The sequence below is a fragment of the Marmota marmota genome, unplaced genomic scaffold, assembly GCF_001458135.2.
Source record: "Marmota marmota marmota unplaced genomic scaffold, marMar, whole genome shotgun sequence".
NCBI lineage: Eukaryota > Metazoa > Chordata > Mammalia > Rodentia > Sciuridae > Marmota > Marmota marmota.
In genome coordinates, this window is record NW_026000082.1 from 29,619,024 (window position 1) to 29,631,990 (window position 12,967).

Consider the following 12,967-nt stretch of genomic DNA (forward strand, 5'->3'; position numbering starts at 1 on the left):
GAACTTGAAAAGTTGACTTAACGAGTCATTGGCTTCATTTTACCTGCTGCCCTCTCAAATTGAATTAAAAAAAAGATCTTCATGAAAGCGCTTCTATCTAGGAAGGCTGCCAATACTGAGTCTCGCTTAGTCTCCATTTTGAGACAGTGGCAAGCAGCAGGGTGTCCACTGCCTCCTCATCCGGGCTGGTTCTACTGCCCAGAAGTGGACTGTACTTAAGATCCGTTTAGCCACATCTGTCATCAGATGCAGGGTCAAGTTCAACTAGGAAGTCTCCAAAATTTGGGCCCTGGGATGCATAACCCACAAACAACCATGTCGGTCCACCTTTCCTAAATAAAAATCTGCAGGTCTGGAGTACTTCAGATGGAGCCAGGGTCGCAGGCATGTGCTAGCTGGAAGGCCAGCTGGATGCTGTGATCAGACATGAAGCTCGTCCCCTGTAAGAACGCTAAATGTCTACTTGTGTGACTCCGAGCACTGACTCTTGGCAGGAGGGCAGCGGAACATGAAATGTCCAGGAGAGCTATAAAGTCACCTTTTGTCTGTTTTCTCGTCTTCCTGTCTTTCAGAGATCGAGCAGGGCAGTTGCGGTGACCCTGGCATACCTGCCTACGGCCGGAGGGAAGGCTCTCGGTTCCGCCACGGTGACACACTCAAGTTTGAGTGCCAGCCTGCCTTTGAGCTGGTGGGGCAGAAGGCAATCACGTGTCAAAAGAATAACCAGTGGTCGGCTAAGAAGCCAGGCTGCGTGTGTAAGTGAGCCGGAGGCAGCCGCTGCAGGGTCCCCACAGAGAGGCAGGGCCCGTTTCCTAGCTGGTCCCGGGGCCCATCCTTGGCCACATTGCACTGTGTGCCCACAGCGACACTTTGGTTGGTTTCTTCTGATCCTTAGAACATTGCTGGCTGGCTCCTCCTGTCTGGCAGTACTGTAGACGGCAGCATTGAGAGCGATTGCTCTCAACCTTGGGGGCCTTCATCACCGTCGTCTTACCCTCCCTGGTGATCCTTAAGAGCAAGGCAGAGACCCTCGGGCATGGGGCCCACAAGGCTCAGATCCAGACATTTCTTCCTCACCCTTGTTACCACGTCTGACACCACTCAATCAGCTGGGGCTGGAGGGACTGGCACCTCTACCAGCCTCCAGGGGCTGTGGGAAAAAAACAACCTGGCAGGACATGAAATATACCCTTCAGTCGCTGCCTCTTGTATGGAATTTAGGTTCAGATGAGGACTCTGGCTGTCTTTGGGTTGTTGATCTATGGGAGAAGGAATGGAGTAAACAAGGAAGGGCCCTCTACCTGCCTTCCGCTCCGACGAGCTGGCCATACTTTGCGACGAAAATGATATCAGAAATCCTCATCCCCAGTGGGACTCCAAGTGTGAGGGGCTCTGGGTAGCAAAACAAGGCAGACATGGTCTCTGTCAGAAATTCCAAGGTTCCAGCTTCTCTGGGTTGTCAGCTCTTCTTCTCCCAACCCTGGCCCCCTGACCTCTTCCAGCTCTTTCAATGTGCTTCTTTCAGGGAAAGGCAGAGAGCCTGCTCCTCTGATCCTTCTCCCACCCTAGTGGGCCACTCAGGACCTCAGAGTCCTGCATATCAGAGAATGATAGCCCCTTGGTACTGGGGAGGAAGAGACTGGGAGACTGTCAGAGTCTCCGATGATGAGGGTTTGGGGCGTGTGAGTTGACAAATTGGGTCGTAGCATGGTGATTATACTTTACAAACAAAAAAATAATAATTCTATCTGACAAAGCATTTTCTATGACTTGTGAGTTTATCTGCATAAAAATTCTTCAGAGGTTTATAGAGTTTAAACCACTTTCAGATATATATCAAACAAATCATCCTTACTGAAAAAAAAAATTAGATTGCAGGGTCATCTGACCACCTCTGCTCTCCATTGTGGCTGGAAAATAATGTTCACCAGCTCCTTAGCTTCCTGGGAGCCATGGGGACAAGAGGAACATTGCGGAGACCAAGCCCAGGGCAGGAATGAGCAGAACAGGGCTCTGCAGACACTGGCTGACAACGGGGACAGAGAAGGCAAAGTTACAGCCTATGGGAGCCCCAAATACCATGGGGCTTAATTTCTGAGATCCATCTAGATAAAGCCAGGTGGCAGAACTGGAAGATGGCCAAGTGTCTGGGACTGAGAACTGGTAGGATGGAAGTGGGAAGAAGAGTCAGCCAGGTCCTCAGGACCAGAACAAAACTCCCTGGCCCCATAGACAGAGGGATGCAGGTAGTACCCAGAATGCCACTGGAGTCTTCCAAGAATTTACTTGACCCTCCGCCTCTTAGGAGTAGTTTCAGAACAGTTTTCTTAAACCTTCGCTAAAGGCAGAAAACCTTGTAGCACAGCTCATCCAGCCCTTCGTTTCCAGGAGCAGGGTTGGCAGCCTCCAGCCGGCTGGGCACGGCTTGCAAACAGCTGAGAAGAAAAGAGGGCAGAGCTGTCCCCACAAGTATGGATTAGTGTTCTCTGTGGTTTCAAGCAAGGATGAGGGACCTGAGCTTGCTGATAAGAATTGCGAAACAGGCACTTGGGTGTGGGCATGGGGGCTGGCATTTCTTCTGCTGGACAGTTCTGGGATAGAGGAGGATGACATCCCTGGGTACAGAGTCCCAGGGATGCTGGCTTCAGTGGAAGAGACCAGTGAGAGCCAAGTGTCCCCATGACTCTGCACCTTTGTCACATCATCAGCTCATGGACACGAGGCACCGCCATCTGTCTATTGTCCGCTCAGTACCCAGCCTCTGAGCTGATGTTTCCTGAGGTCCTGGGCTTCGCCTCATAAGCTCGCCGTCTAATTGGTAGTGAGGGACAGTGATAAGGAAGGCCTGGCATGCTGAGATAACTTTGGATTCCAGATCTGGAGCCCTGATTCTTGGTCCTAGCTCAGCTTCTGGACTGTAGCCAGGGTGTCTCGTCTTGGATTTTGGTTTCCTGATCTACCCAGCAGGGCAGCGCTTCATTCTGGCTCCAGAAGCTCTAAGCCTCTAGGATCATATCCCTAGGGAAAGATAACTACAACATTTCCACAATGAATTCTTGGAAACCACTCCATAAAGTGGATCATTACAGAGCAGGCCATACTTTGATGGAGGGAAAGTTCTGCTCCTTGTTCTAGGTCAAATATAAAGCGTGTGGTCAACAGCAAAGGAGCAACATCTATAAATGCCTATAAAATAATAAGGTTATCTTCTATGCATTGTTGAGTGTTTGAAAATGCACACAGGAAAATACCTTCAGCAAAAGTCAGCATAAATGTCCTGAATTTTACCGCTCATTAGTGACAATAAATATTAATACAAGACTTAGCGAACAGCACTGCTGTTTCCTTCTCAGGAGTTAGAAGGGGACTGGGAAAACTATTTTAATGGCCCAGATTTCTTTGAACAATTGTCCAAAGCAGTGCAAAGCAGGGCATTTGTTCTTCTCTTGAAACATTCTCTTCAAAACAGCTCTTGCCAGGGAGTCGCCCTGCCGAGACTGCACAAATAACACTCTTCCTTCATGTTCCCCAACATTTTCTGTGGCAGCCAGAGACTTCAGAATCATTCTGTGGGCCTTGAGCTGCCCTCACAGTAGTAGATCCTCAATAGACAGTCTTTTTCCACCTTGGGTTTCAGGAGGATGATATATCTCACAGCAAAAAAGCATTTTGAAAGAAAAGATGGAGCTGACTTCTTTCCTCTTGTCCTCTTCAGTTAATGCATATCTCCAGGGACCACTGCTCAAAATCTACCTGAAGTAGTACCACTTTCCATCCATTCAGGGATATTTATTGTCTACCCTGTGCCACGGGCCCGGTGTTAGATTCCGAGCTGTTCAGCCTCTCCCTAGGAATTGTGCTCCAACTAGCTGTCCTGGGGAGAGAGCTTTGGCCAGGTTGCACACATTCTTTTCCTTCTAGAAGCTCTGCCTTGTTTTTACCCATCCTGACTAAAAGATGGAGGGCCATTCCACCACAAGAGCTACGACAGTAAAGAAGATACAAATAACTCTGAGGGTGGTTTACACAGTCCAGGATGCTTTGTTGACAGGCTAGCAGAGCACTTCACACATCATAAGGAAGCCTGGAAACCAATTATCAGTCCATTAGCAGCCACTTTCAAAAGAAGTTTCAAAACAGCCTTCACCCAGAGATGAGCCGGGACAGCACAAAAGCTCACTTTCCTTCGCCATTTTGCAAAGCGCTGTAAGAAGGTGTGAATCCTAATTGCTCAGGTCTTCCTGTATATGGCATATGTGTGAAATAAGAAGCCAGGGCCTCCTGGGGTGTGCACAGTTTAAGTTACAGATCAGCAGCCAAATCTGGAGAGGTCAGAGAAGGAAAATTGGGTCTCTTGGGCGCTCAGAGAAAATGTCACAGGGGACAGAGGGCTTGAACCAGGCTTTGAAGAGTTGGGAGGTAAGAGAGTGTTCTGCGTAGGGAGGCTACAGGAAATGGCCCCTCCTGGCATCCTCTTGTCCTTTTGCCCTGAATTCCTCCCTACCCCCACTGCACATCCATATGCACACATGCCTCACCACCCCGACCCACTCCAGAAAGGAATGGATTGTGTCATAGGGTCCTTAGGAAGCTGGTCCCTCCCATGGACCATTACTCAAGTGTAGGATTAATCAATCTCAGCACTATTGATATTGCAGCTCAGTATAATAATATTGAAGATAATTGTCTGTATGGGACAGCTTTGGGCATCAAAGGATACTTTAGCAATATCCTATCCTCTACCCATCAAATGCCGGTAGCACCCACCCCATGCACCAGTAGTGAGAATCAAAAGCACCTCTAGGCATTGCTAAATATTCCCTGGTAGAAAACCCATCCCAGATTAAAAACCACTGGACTAGGGAAACTTTGTCCCATCTAAAATGAAGACCTATGTGGATTTACATTTTAAGTGAGACTGTGATTAAAGTCTATAACATTATGACAGTGAGAAAGTAGGGGGCAGGAGAGGATGCTGGCGCTTATTAAATGCCTTATTTCATTGGGGCATTATCTTGCCCACAATTTAGCAGAGTATATATTCTCTTAGCTTATAGATAGATGAAAACAACATTCAAGAAGATAAGGCCACTATTTCAAAGGCTGTGCAACCACTAAATGATGGTCTAAAATTTGGACAATTAATTGACAGAGCAGTAGCCATGTGAACCTCGATTCCCACTCCAAGTCCTGCCAAGGCTCATCTGCAGAAGCAAGGACAAAGAAGCCTTAGGACAAAATTACTGGGCCAGGGACCTGAAGCACACTGAGCTACCCCCATAAAGTAAAAGAGGTTGTCAGGAGTTAAACAGATCCATGAAGAATGGATCCATGGTCCTTATTAGAACTAGCCCAGTGCCTTACACCACCATGCCATGTACTGGTGATGAAATCTTTTCCAAATCTTCACTCTTTCTCATCCCTTCTCCCCATCCACTATCTATTCTCCTACCAAGCACAGACTCAGCAACCTTCTTAGGTTAGGGCTGTTCTTGATCAAATTCTCACCTGGAGGGCGTGGGAATGACCCTGCTCAGGCTGAGGGGGCGATTGGTTAGTGCTGTGTCTGGTGTGATGTGTTGTGACTCTCTATCAAGAAGAACCTACAGGCTCACTGCTGTGACGCACACCTATAATCCCAGCAATTCACGAGGCTGAGGCAGGAGGATCGCAAGTTCCAGGCCAGCCTGGGCAACTTAGTGAAACCTGTCTCAAAATAAAAAATAAAGAGGACTGAGGATATAGCTCAGTGGTAAAGCACCCCTGAGTTCTATCCCCAATACCTCAGGTGGAAAAAAAAAGTATCTTCAACTCAAGAGCCAATGTTCCATACAGGCTGTTGGTACATTCTGGTATTTTAAAAGCTTAAATGAATTTAATGATTTGAATGAAGAAAGTACTCTTAATCTCCCTCCCATAAATTAAAAAAAAAAAAAACAGGTTCAAATTTGTCCATTGCTTTTTGTTTCTTACACGTCTGCACATCTTTCATATTGTTCCAATCAAAGCAAACATACCATTTTGCATTGTTTCCAAGTCCGTATGTGGCGTCTGTCTTACCATGTGGCTCTGTGTCTTCCACAGTTCTCCTTCTAAAGATCAATGGAATATTCTCTAGTGAATGGTTCATGACTTATTCAACTGATCATGTTCAATTATTTTACATAAGGCTATAATGAACATCCTCCTGCCCGTGGCTTTTTCTCCTCCTCTTAAATTATTTCTTTGGGATGAATTACCAGAAGTACAGTTATCAGGCCAGAGTATGAATGTTTTTTTTAAAACTCTGATGCACACAGTTATATTATTCTCCCAAAATGTTGTCAATAACAAAAGCTGTAAGATTGAGATTCCTGTAGCCTTCGGCCTTGCTATCAACAAACAGCATAGCTCTATTTTATGTTCATCTACTTTCACTTTCTAGAGATAACAGCTTAGTGGTTTTCTTCCTATAGGTCACGTAGATGGCTTATAACCTTTATCTGCTTCACTAAACCTCAAGAATCTGTGTGGCCTTTTAAAACTTGCTAATTTAATACATATGAGTAGAATCTGTCCCTATGGCACACCCACCCCTTGGCAAATGCTATAAAGTGCCCAGTGTTGTAAGTGTTACAAGTGCTGGGAATCTAGACTGGAATGCCTAAGCTCCAGAGCCCTCCCCTTGCAGGGACAGACAAGAAAGGAAATGGTTCCTTGAGCGTTAAAATTTGTTTTCTTCAATGAGAAGTCCTGATGCCATAGATATGTTTAAGTTTGGTTTGTGTTGATTTGGTTTGGTTTGGTCCGGTTCAGTTGGGTTGCAGTTCTAGAGTTCAAACCCAGGTCTTACACTTGAATTTATGATCCTCCTACCTCAGCCTCCCAAGTCGCTGGGATTACAGGCATGTGCCACCATGCCTAGCTTGTGGGCCCAGTCTTTTATTTAATACATATTTATTGAGCATGCCTGTGGCAATGCTCAATAAATGTGTGTTAAATGAACAGGCTGCCGTGGCCCCTCTTCTCCTAGGGCACCATCTCTGTTGGAATGGTTGACCAGAAAATGGGAAGACAGTGTTGGGGCCTGTTGGTAAAGGACACACCCAAGTTGCAGTAGTGGGTTCTAAGAGAAGCTGAGAGGTGTGGGCCTGTGCAAGGGATGGAGAGGTGTTCCATGGATGCATTGACACACACACTCATACACACACAGACACACACACACACACGTGTATACACACACATGCACTACTAGCTGGGTAATTGGGATTGCAGGGGTTCCTAGAGGGTAGCTGCTGCCTAGGGAATGTGAGTAAGGAAGGCCAGTGGGGTCCGTGGATAAGAGTGTGGGAAAGAGGCTGTCACCCCATCCATTGTGCAGAGCATGCCCCTGTTAGGACAAGAAGTATGGAAGACATGTCAGGAGAGGTTCCAGAATTTCCATCCCAGGACACTGGATGGGGACTTCAGTCCTGGCCTATCCACAGCCACATGGGGTCCAGCCTTGTCTAACAGAGACATGATGCCTTTGCCATGGGCAGTGCCATGTGGGGACTGTGGCACCCTAAGGTCTTGGTACTTTCCAATCCAATTTGAAGGTGCTCTGTTTTATCATGGGATAGAAATCCTCTATCTTGTCTTCCCCCCTTTCTAGTTTGCTAATTTGTATTGTATAGTTGTTTTACATTTTTATGTAGACAAATCCCCCAATGTTTATGATTTCTTTTCAAAGCTGACAGAGTTATCATTCTGCCACGGATCTGAGAAATACTCTCTTCTATTTTTAGTTATTTGTCAGTAATTTGATTTGTTAAACTACAATTTGTTAATCCATCTGGAGTTTATTTAGATGAATGTATAATATTGTCCAAACTCTTAGGCAGTTTTCCAACATAATTTATTAAGTAATTCACTTCCCTTGTGATTTGAGAGAAATGGATTGTTTTATCATATACCGAATCCTCAAATGTAGTTAAGTCTATTTCCTGAGTCACCACTTTGTTCTGTTGCTCTGGCTTTCCTAGCCCCCATATTGAATAATTTTAATTGTTGTTTTATAATATGTTCTAATATCTAGCAGAGCTGAAAACAATTCCTTCCTTCCTTAATTATTTTCTCTTTCAGAATATTCATTGTTATTCTCATCTGTTTGTTGTTCAAGATTAATTTTGGAATCATTTTGTTAGAGTGGGAAAAAGCTATCCTGTTGGGACTTTGTGTGTGCACTCCTGTTAAACTGTAAATTAACTCAAAGAAAATGGGCTTTTTTCTAATACGCAGGCTTCCCACCCAGATCCATGACGTGTTTGTCTCTCTTTTGGTACTCCACTTTCATTTTTCTAAATATAGCAGCTCTGTGGTTTTCTTCATATAGGTCACATACGTGGCTTGTCACCTTTCTTCTGAAATTGGCAGGTACTTTTCTTTAGTTCCACTCCCACCTCAACCTCCGTGCTCCGTGCACAGGCAAAGCGTGTCCCCATTTTCCCGCCCCTCTGTGACTAAAACTGGTATTCCCTGTAAGTGTATAATCCCAGATTTTCCAGGACAAGTGCAATTTCAATCATCTTCTCCTTCGGCCCAGAAAATATGATCTCAATAACCGGAGTCCTTGACAATTACCTCCTTCAAGTATTCAGAGCCAGAGTTGGGACCAGCTAAGGTCTGAAAGTGTTAGATTCCGTATGGGAAACAAGATTCCTGGGAATGTTTGTGACAGGGCACTGACGGTGATGAGGGCTGAGTGAACTTCCTCGGCTTTGTGTAATGTTCTCAGGCTCTCGGTTTCCTTCAAGGACCCACTGACCACAGAGGGCCCCAGGAAGTGAGCAGACAACCTGGGAGTTCCAGAGCACCCTCCCTCTGCCACCCAGGTCTCAAAAACCCAGACATGAGAACCCGTGGTCTCACTTTGCTAGGGAGGTGCAGAGCTAGGTGTGGTCGCCTTAGTGGAGTCTGAGCTGGTAGCAGGGGAGCATCTATTCCTGACCTGGAGAGTGGGCAGCTTAGTCACGGCTGGGGATGGGCCTCCTGGCACCACAGGGCAGCCACGGCAGGGTAAGCCAGAGCTGAGGGAGTCCAGGGCTAGGAGAAGGGCTGAAGGGATGGCCACAAAGGCACTGCCCACATTGCCTATCAGGATGTCCAAGGAAGTGGAGTCAACCCCTGTCCTCCTGGGCCAGTGTGAGGCCCATACATTACTTATTGCCTTTGTGTTTAAACAGCAAATGCTTGATGGTGGAAAGAGGCCTCTGGATTGAATCAGTTCCATACTCAGGAGAACAGGGGGTAATTCTAGCTGGACCCCTACACCAGCCAGGGGCCACAGCTTCAAAAAGGGCTTTGCTCAGCACAGAGACTAGAGAAGAAACCAGAACCAGCTCTAAAGGTTGGTCCCTGGGCTGAGCACACATGTTAAGAAAGGGTTGGTGGGAAGGGAGGGTCCTAAAGCCTAGAGGGCCCATGAGTATCTGAGCTCCTCCCGAGCCCAACCCCCTGGCTTGTGGGGTCGTAACATCCCAGTGTGCCACCAAACTTGGCTTGACTTGGCTCAGGACCTGGCTGTAGGATCTGAACTGAGGGAATACAGGTATCCAGTGTCCCTGGCCAGGGTCAGATCAGGCAAAGATTGGAGGGAAGGTTGGCTCACAGAAGAGGCTTTCCTATCAGAAGGTCCAGAGGAACACAGTCAACACTTTTCCTGCCAAACCAGTCTGGGTCCCATATATCATTTACTGTTTTTATGTTCAAATAGGCAAATACTTTATAGGGGAATGAGATGCCTTCAGTGGTTCTACCCAGTCTAAAAGGAACCCAAACCTGACTAAAAATTAGAATCACTCAGTGGTATTTTAAACTGTGGAAGCCCTCACCTCATTCCTAAAATACCCGGTAGACTTAGGACAGGGCCCAGGAGTTGTTCTAAGACCTTCCTAGGTAACCTAGATGTTGTGCCAGATTTCTGAACCTCCAGCTGCTTGGTGGGGTCTTGTGTCCTTCCTGAGGGTTTGGTCCCTTGACAAGATGGCATCCCTATGAGAACTGGTAATGATGCATGAGATGGTATATTATGGTCATATGTCACTGCTCTGAGGCTGGCTAGGCTGAGACTGCCAGAATTCAGTTATTATGATAGTCATGGTCTTATTATGATGGTCATGGTCTCCTTGGGTCTGTGAAATACAGGCCTCCAGCAAGGAATGAGATGCATGATCCAGCACTTTGACATCATAGCCTGTTGTTGCTATCACCTGCTTTCATTTAGTTTTAATGCAGCAAAATGTGAGGGAGAGGCTACTGTGTTCTGGGCACTGTGCTCAGCATGGGAAGAGTATTGGAGACGGTTGGCTCAGGGTTCTTGCCCTCCAAGTGCTCATAGTCTAGTAAGTGACATAAACACCATATTTCACAATAATAGATGTGGTCACAAAGTATTTTAAGAAAGGAAGACAAAAAAATATATTCCAACTGGAAGCTTCTCAGAAGTCTTTTTGGAGAATTGTAACATAGGTAAAATTTAGTCCAGTCCAACCCAGGAATCTATCCAAAAGTGAACTGCAAACATGACTTAATCCAAGGCCCAGTCCAAAGGCCATGTTCCTACAGCCAAGAGCCCTGTCCAAGAAATGCTAGGACCGCAGCCATCTGGGGGGAACTGACCAAGCTGCAATAATCTAGTCCTGGGTATTGACCTCTACCTGTGGGGAAATGGGTATCTCAGTCACTCTCTTCAGCTGTGATCAAACCAACAAGCTCTTTTTTTCTCTGTAAAATATTGAATGCTATGGGCATCTTCTCAGCTGTGCTCTACTGTGTCTAACTCAGAAAACAATGGAGGCAGACACAGAGCTCCACCAACCAGGGTCTGTTCTCACAGCTACTGACTCAGGAGCTAGAGTGTGGAGTTCTACCAGGATCCTTCCCCCTGTTCTCTGGGCCCCTTGGTGAATACATCATCTTATTTGGACAGAAATCCATCACTGTCAGCCCTGGGTGTTGTAGGTGGTTCTGTAGTGTTCTGTGGTTCTTGGAGAAGACACCACTTACCTCTTATAGGGCTTGGCTTTCTAGGAGAACCCTTTTGGCCCTCCCATATATACAAAGACAACCTTATGGGGGACTCAATGGGAGGGAGTTCAGTCATGGGCCTCTAGCCCCAGGCTTCCCCCCCATGGAATTGAAGGTAGCTGTCTCAGGCTAGCAGTCTATGCCCCTGGATTATGGCGGATTCCTTGGAGGGAAATCCAAATGGACTTCCCTATGATGGTGCTGAGCAGCCATCTCTATTCTTTCCCAGTCTTCTGTGGGTGGTGATTTGAGGTGTGACTGGGTATGGATGATTCTAGTCTCCCTGGGTGAAGGTCTTCTCTCCCAGTCTTCTGTGGGTGGTGATTTGAGGTGTGATTTGGCATGGGTGGTTCTAATCTGCCTGAATAAAGGTCTTCTGCTAAAACCACTGTTGGAAACATGGTGACCTCTAGCAGAACTCAGGAATCATGAGAAGAGGACAGGCCCCAAGGGCCTCCAAGACCCGGTGCCTGGGCCCACTATCCCGGAAGCACTTTTTTTCCCCAGAGTTTTTATTAGTGAATTATAATTTTACATAATAGTAGGTTCTGTTGTTACATATTTATTCAATCACAAAATATAAAAATATAATTTGACCAATATCATCCTCTGGTATTTCCCCTTTCCTTCCCTCCTCCCTCCCTCTGTTCCTTTCGGGCTGTTACAGATGTTGTCCACACTCTTTTTTGAATTGCTCTGGGATGTGGAATGGCTTGGGCTTTGGGATGGCATAATACCAAGCCAGTTTTCTCCCTAGCTGATCCCTGTGTCTGGCCCACAGGGTAATAAGAAAACTGAAGCTAACCCCAGCAGGGCACAGAGACTGGCTGGGATCTGCTCCTGTGGCAAGGATATCACCCTCTGAGTCACACAGGGGCTCTAGGGACATGGCACCAGTAATTGTGCGACCTCACAAGGGCAAGAAGTACTTGTGAATAGCCTTTGCTTGGGACATGGAGGAACTGGGTCTTCAGGGAAGCTATTGCCATTTGTGTCTCAGCTTCTCAGAATCCCCAGTCAAGCTCGAGAATGACAGAATACTGGAGCTGGGGTTGCAGCTCAGTGGCAGAGTGTTTGCCTAGCATGCATGAGGCACTGGGTTCGATCCCCAGCACCACATAAAAAAATGAACAAATAAAATAAAAGGTATTGAGTCCACCAACAACTAAAAAAAAAAAAAAAAAATTTTTTTTAAAGAATGACAGAATACCCATCTCTCCAGTACAAGCTGTGAGCACCAGGGACCCCATACAGCTGACAGAGAATCTCTTCTGCCCACAGGAGACAGCAGCTCACTTCATAGTTGGCAACCAAGCAGTCAATCATTCCTTCAAACGAGGGGTTCTATTAGAGTTTTCTCAGAGTTGTCTTGTTTGGTGGATGCCAGGCTAAGGCAGGGGAGGAAGGCAACCCCTTTGCCGCCTCAGTTGGCCAGTTGAGACTCAGAGACACACTGAGCAGAAGCATGAGTTGGGACACTGCCTTCAGCAGCAGAACTGGCACAGACCCTCTTGTTTCAAATCAGGGAATGAACGTATACCCCCAAGTATCAGGCACATGCTAGACTCCCTGTCTCCCAACTTCATGGCACTGGGTCTTCACAACAGAGCTCTAGTTTAGAAGTTACTAATCCCATCTTCATACATGTGGGAAAAGACTCAGAGAGGTAAAATACCTGCTCTCCCACCACCATCAAAGTGTACAATTAGACCAGGCTCAGTGGCTCATGCCTGTAATCTCAGTGGCTCGGGAGGCTGAGGCAGGAGGATCGTGAGTTCAAATCTTGCTCAGCAAAAGCAAGGCGCTAAGCAAATCAATGAGATCCTATCTCTAAATGAAATACAAAATAGGGCTGGGGATGTGGCTCAGTGGTTGAGTGTCCCTGAATTCAATTCTTCTGGTACCAAAAAAAAAAAAAAAA

The 12,967-nt window shown here is 46.6% G+C and overlaps 1 protein-coding gene across 3 annotated transcripts in view; it reads left to right on the plus strand.

The window, feature by feature from the left end:
* The window catches only part of Csmd2 (CUB and Sushi multiple domains 2), a 546,044-nt gene that overhangs the window by 325,805 nt on the left and 207,272 nt on the right, over positions 1-12,967 (plus strand). For 2 of the 3 annotated variants that reach the window (XM_015485297.2, XM_048815793.1), the window contains exon 13: positions 573-755. The exons of the other annotated variant lie outside the window; for it this stretch is intronic. In XM_015485297.2, coding sequence (XP_015340783.1) covers positions 573-755 — 183 coding nt within the window. The remainder of the gene's footprint in view (positions 1-572; positions 756-12,967) is intronic. 3 annotated transcript variants of the gene reach the window in all.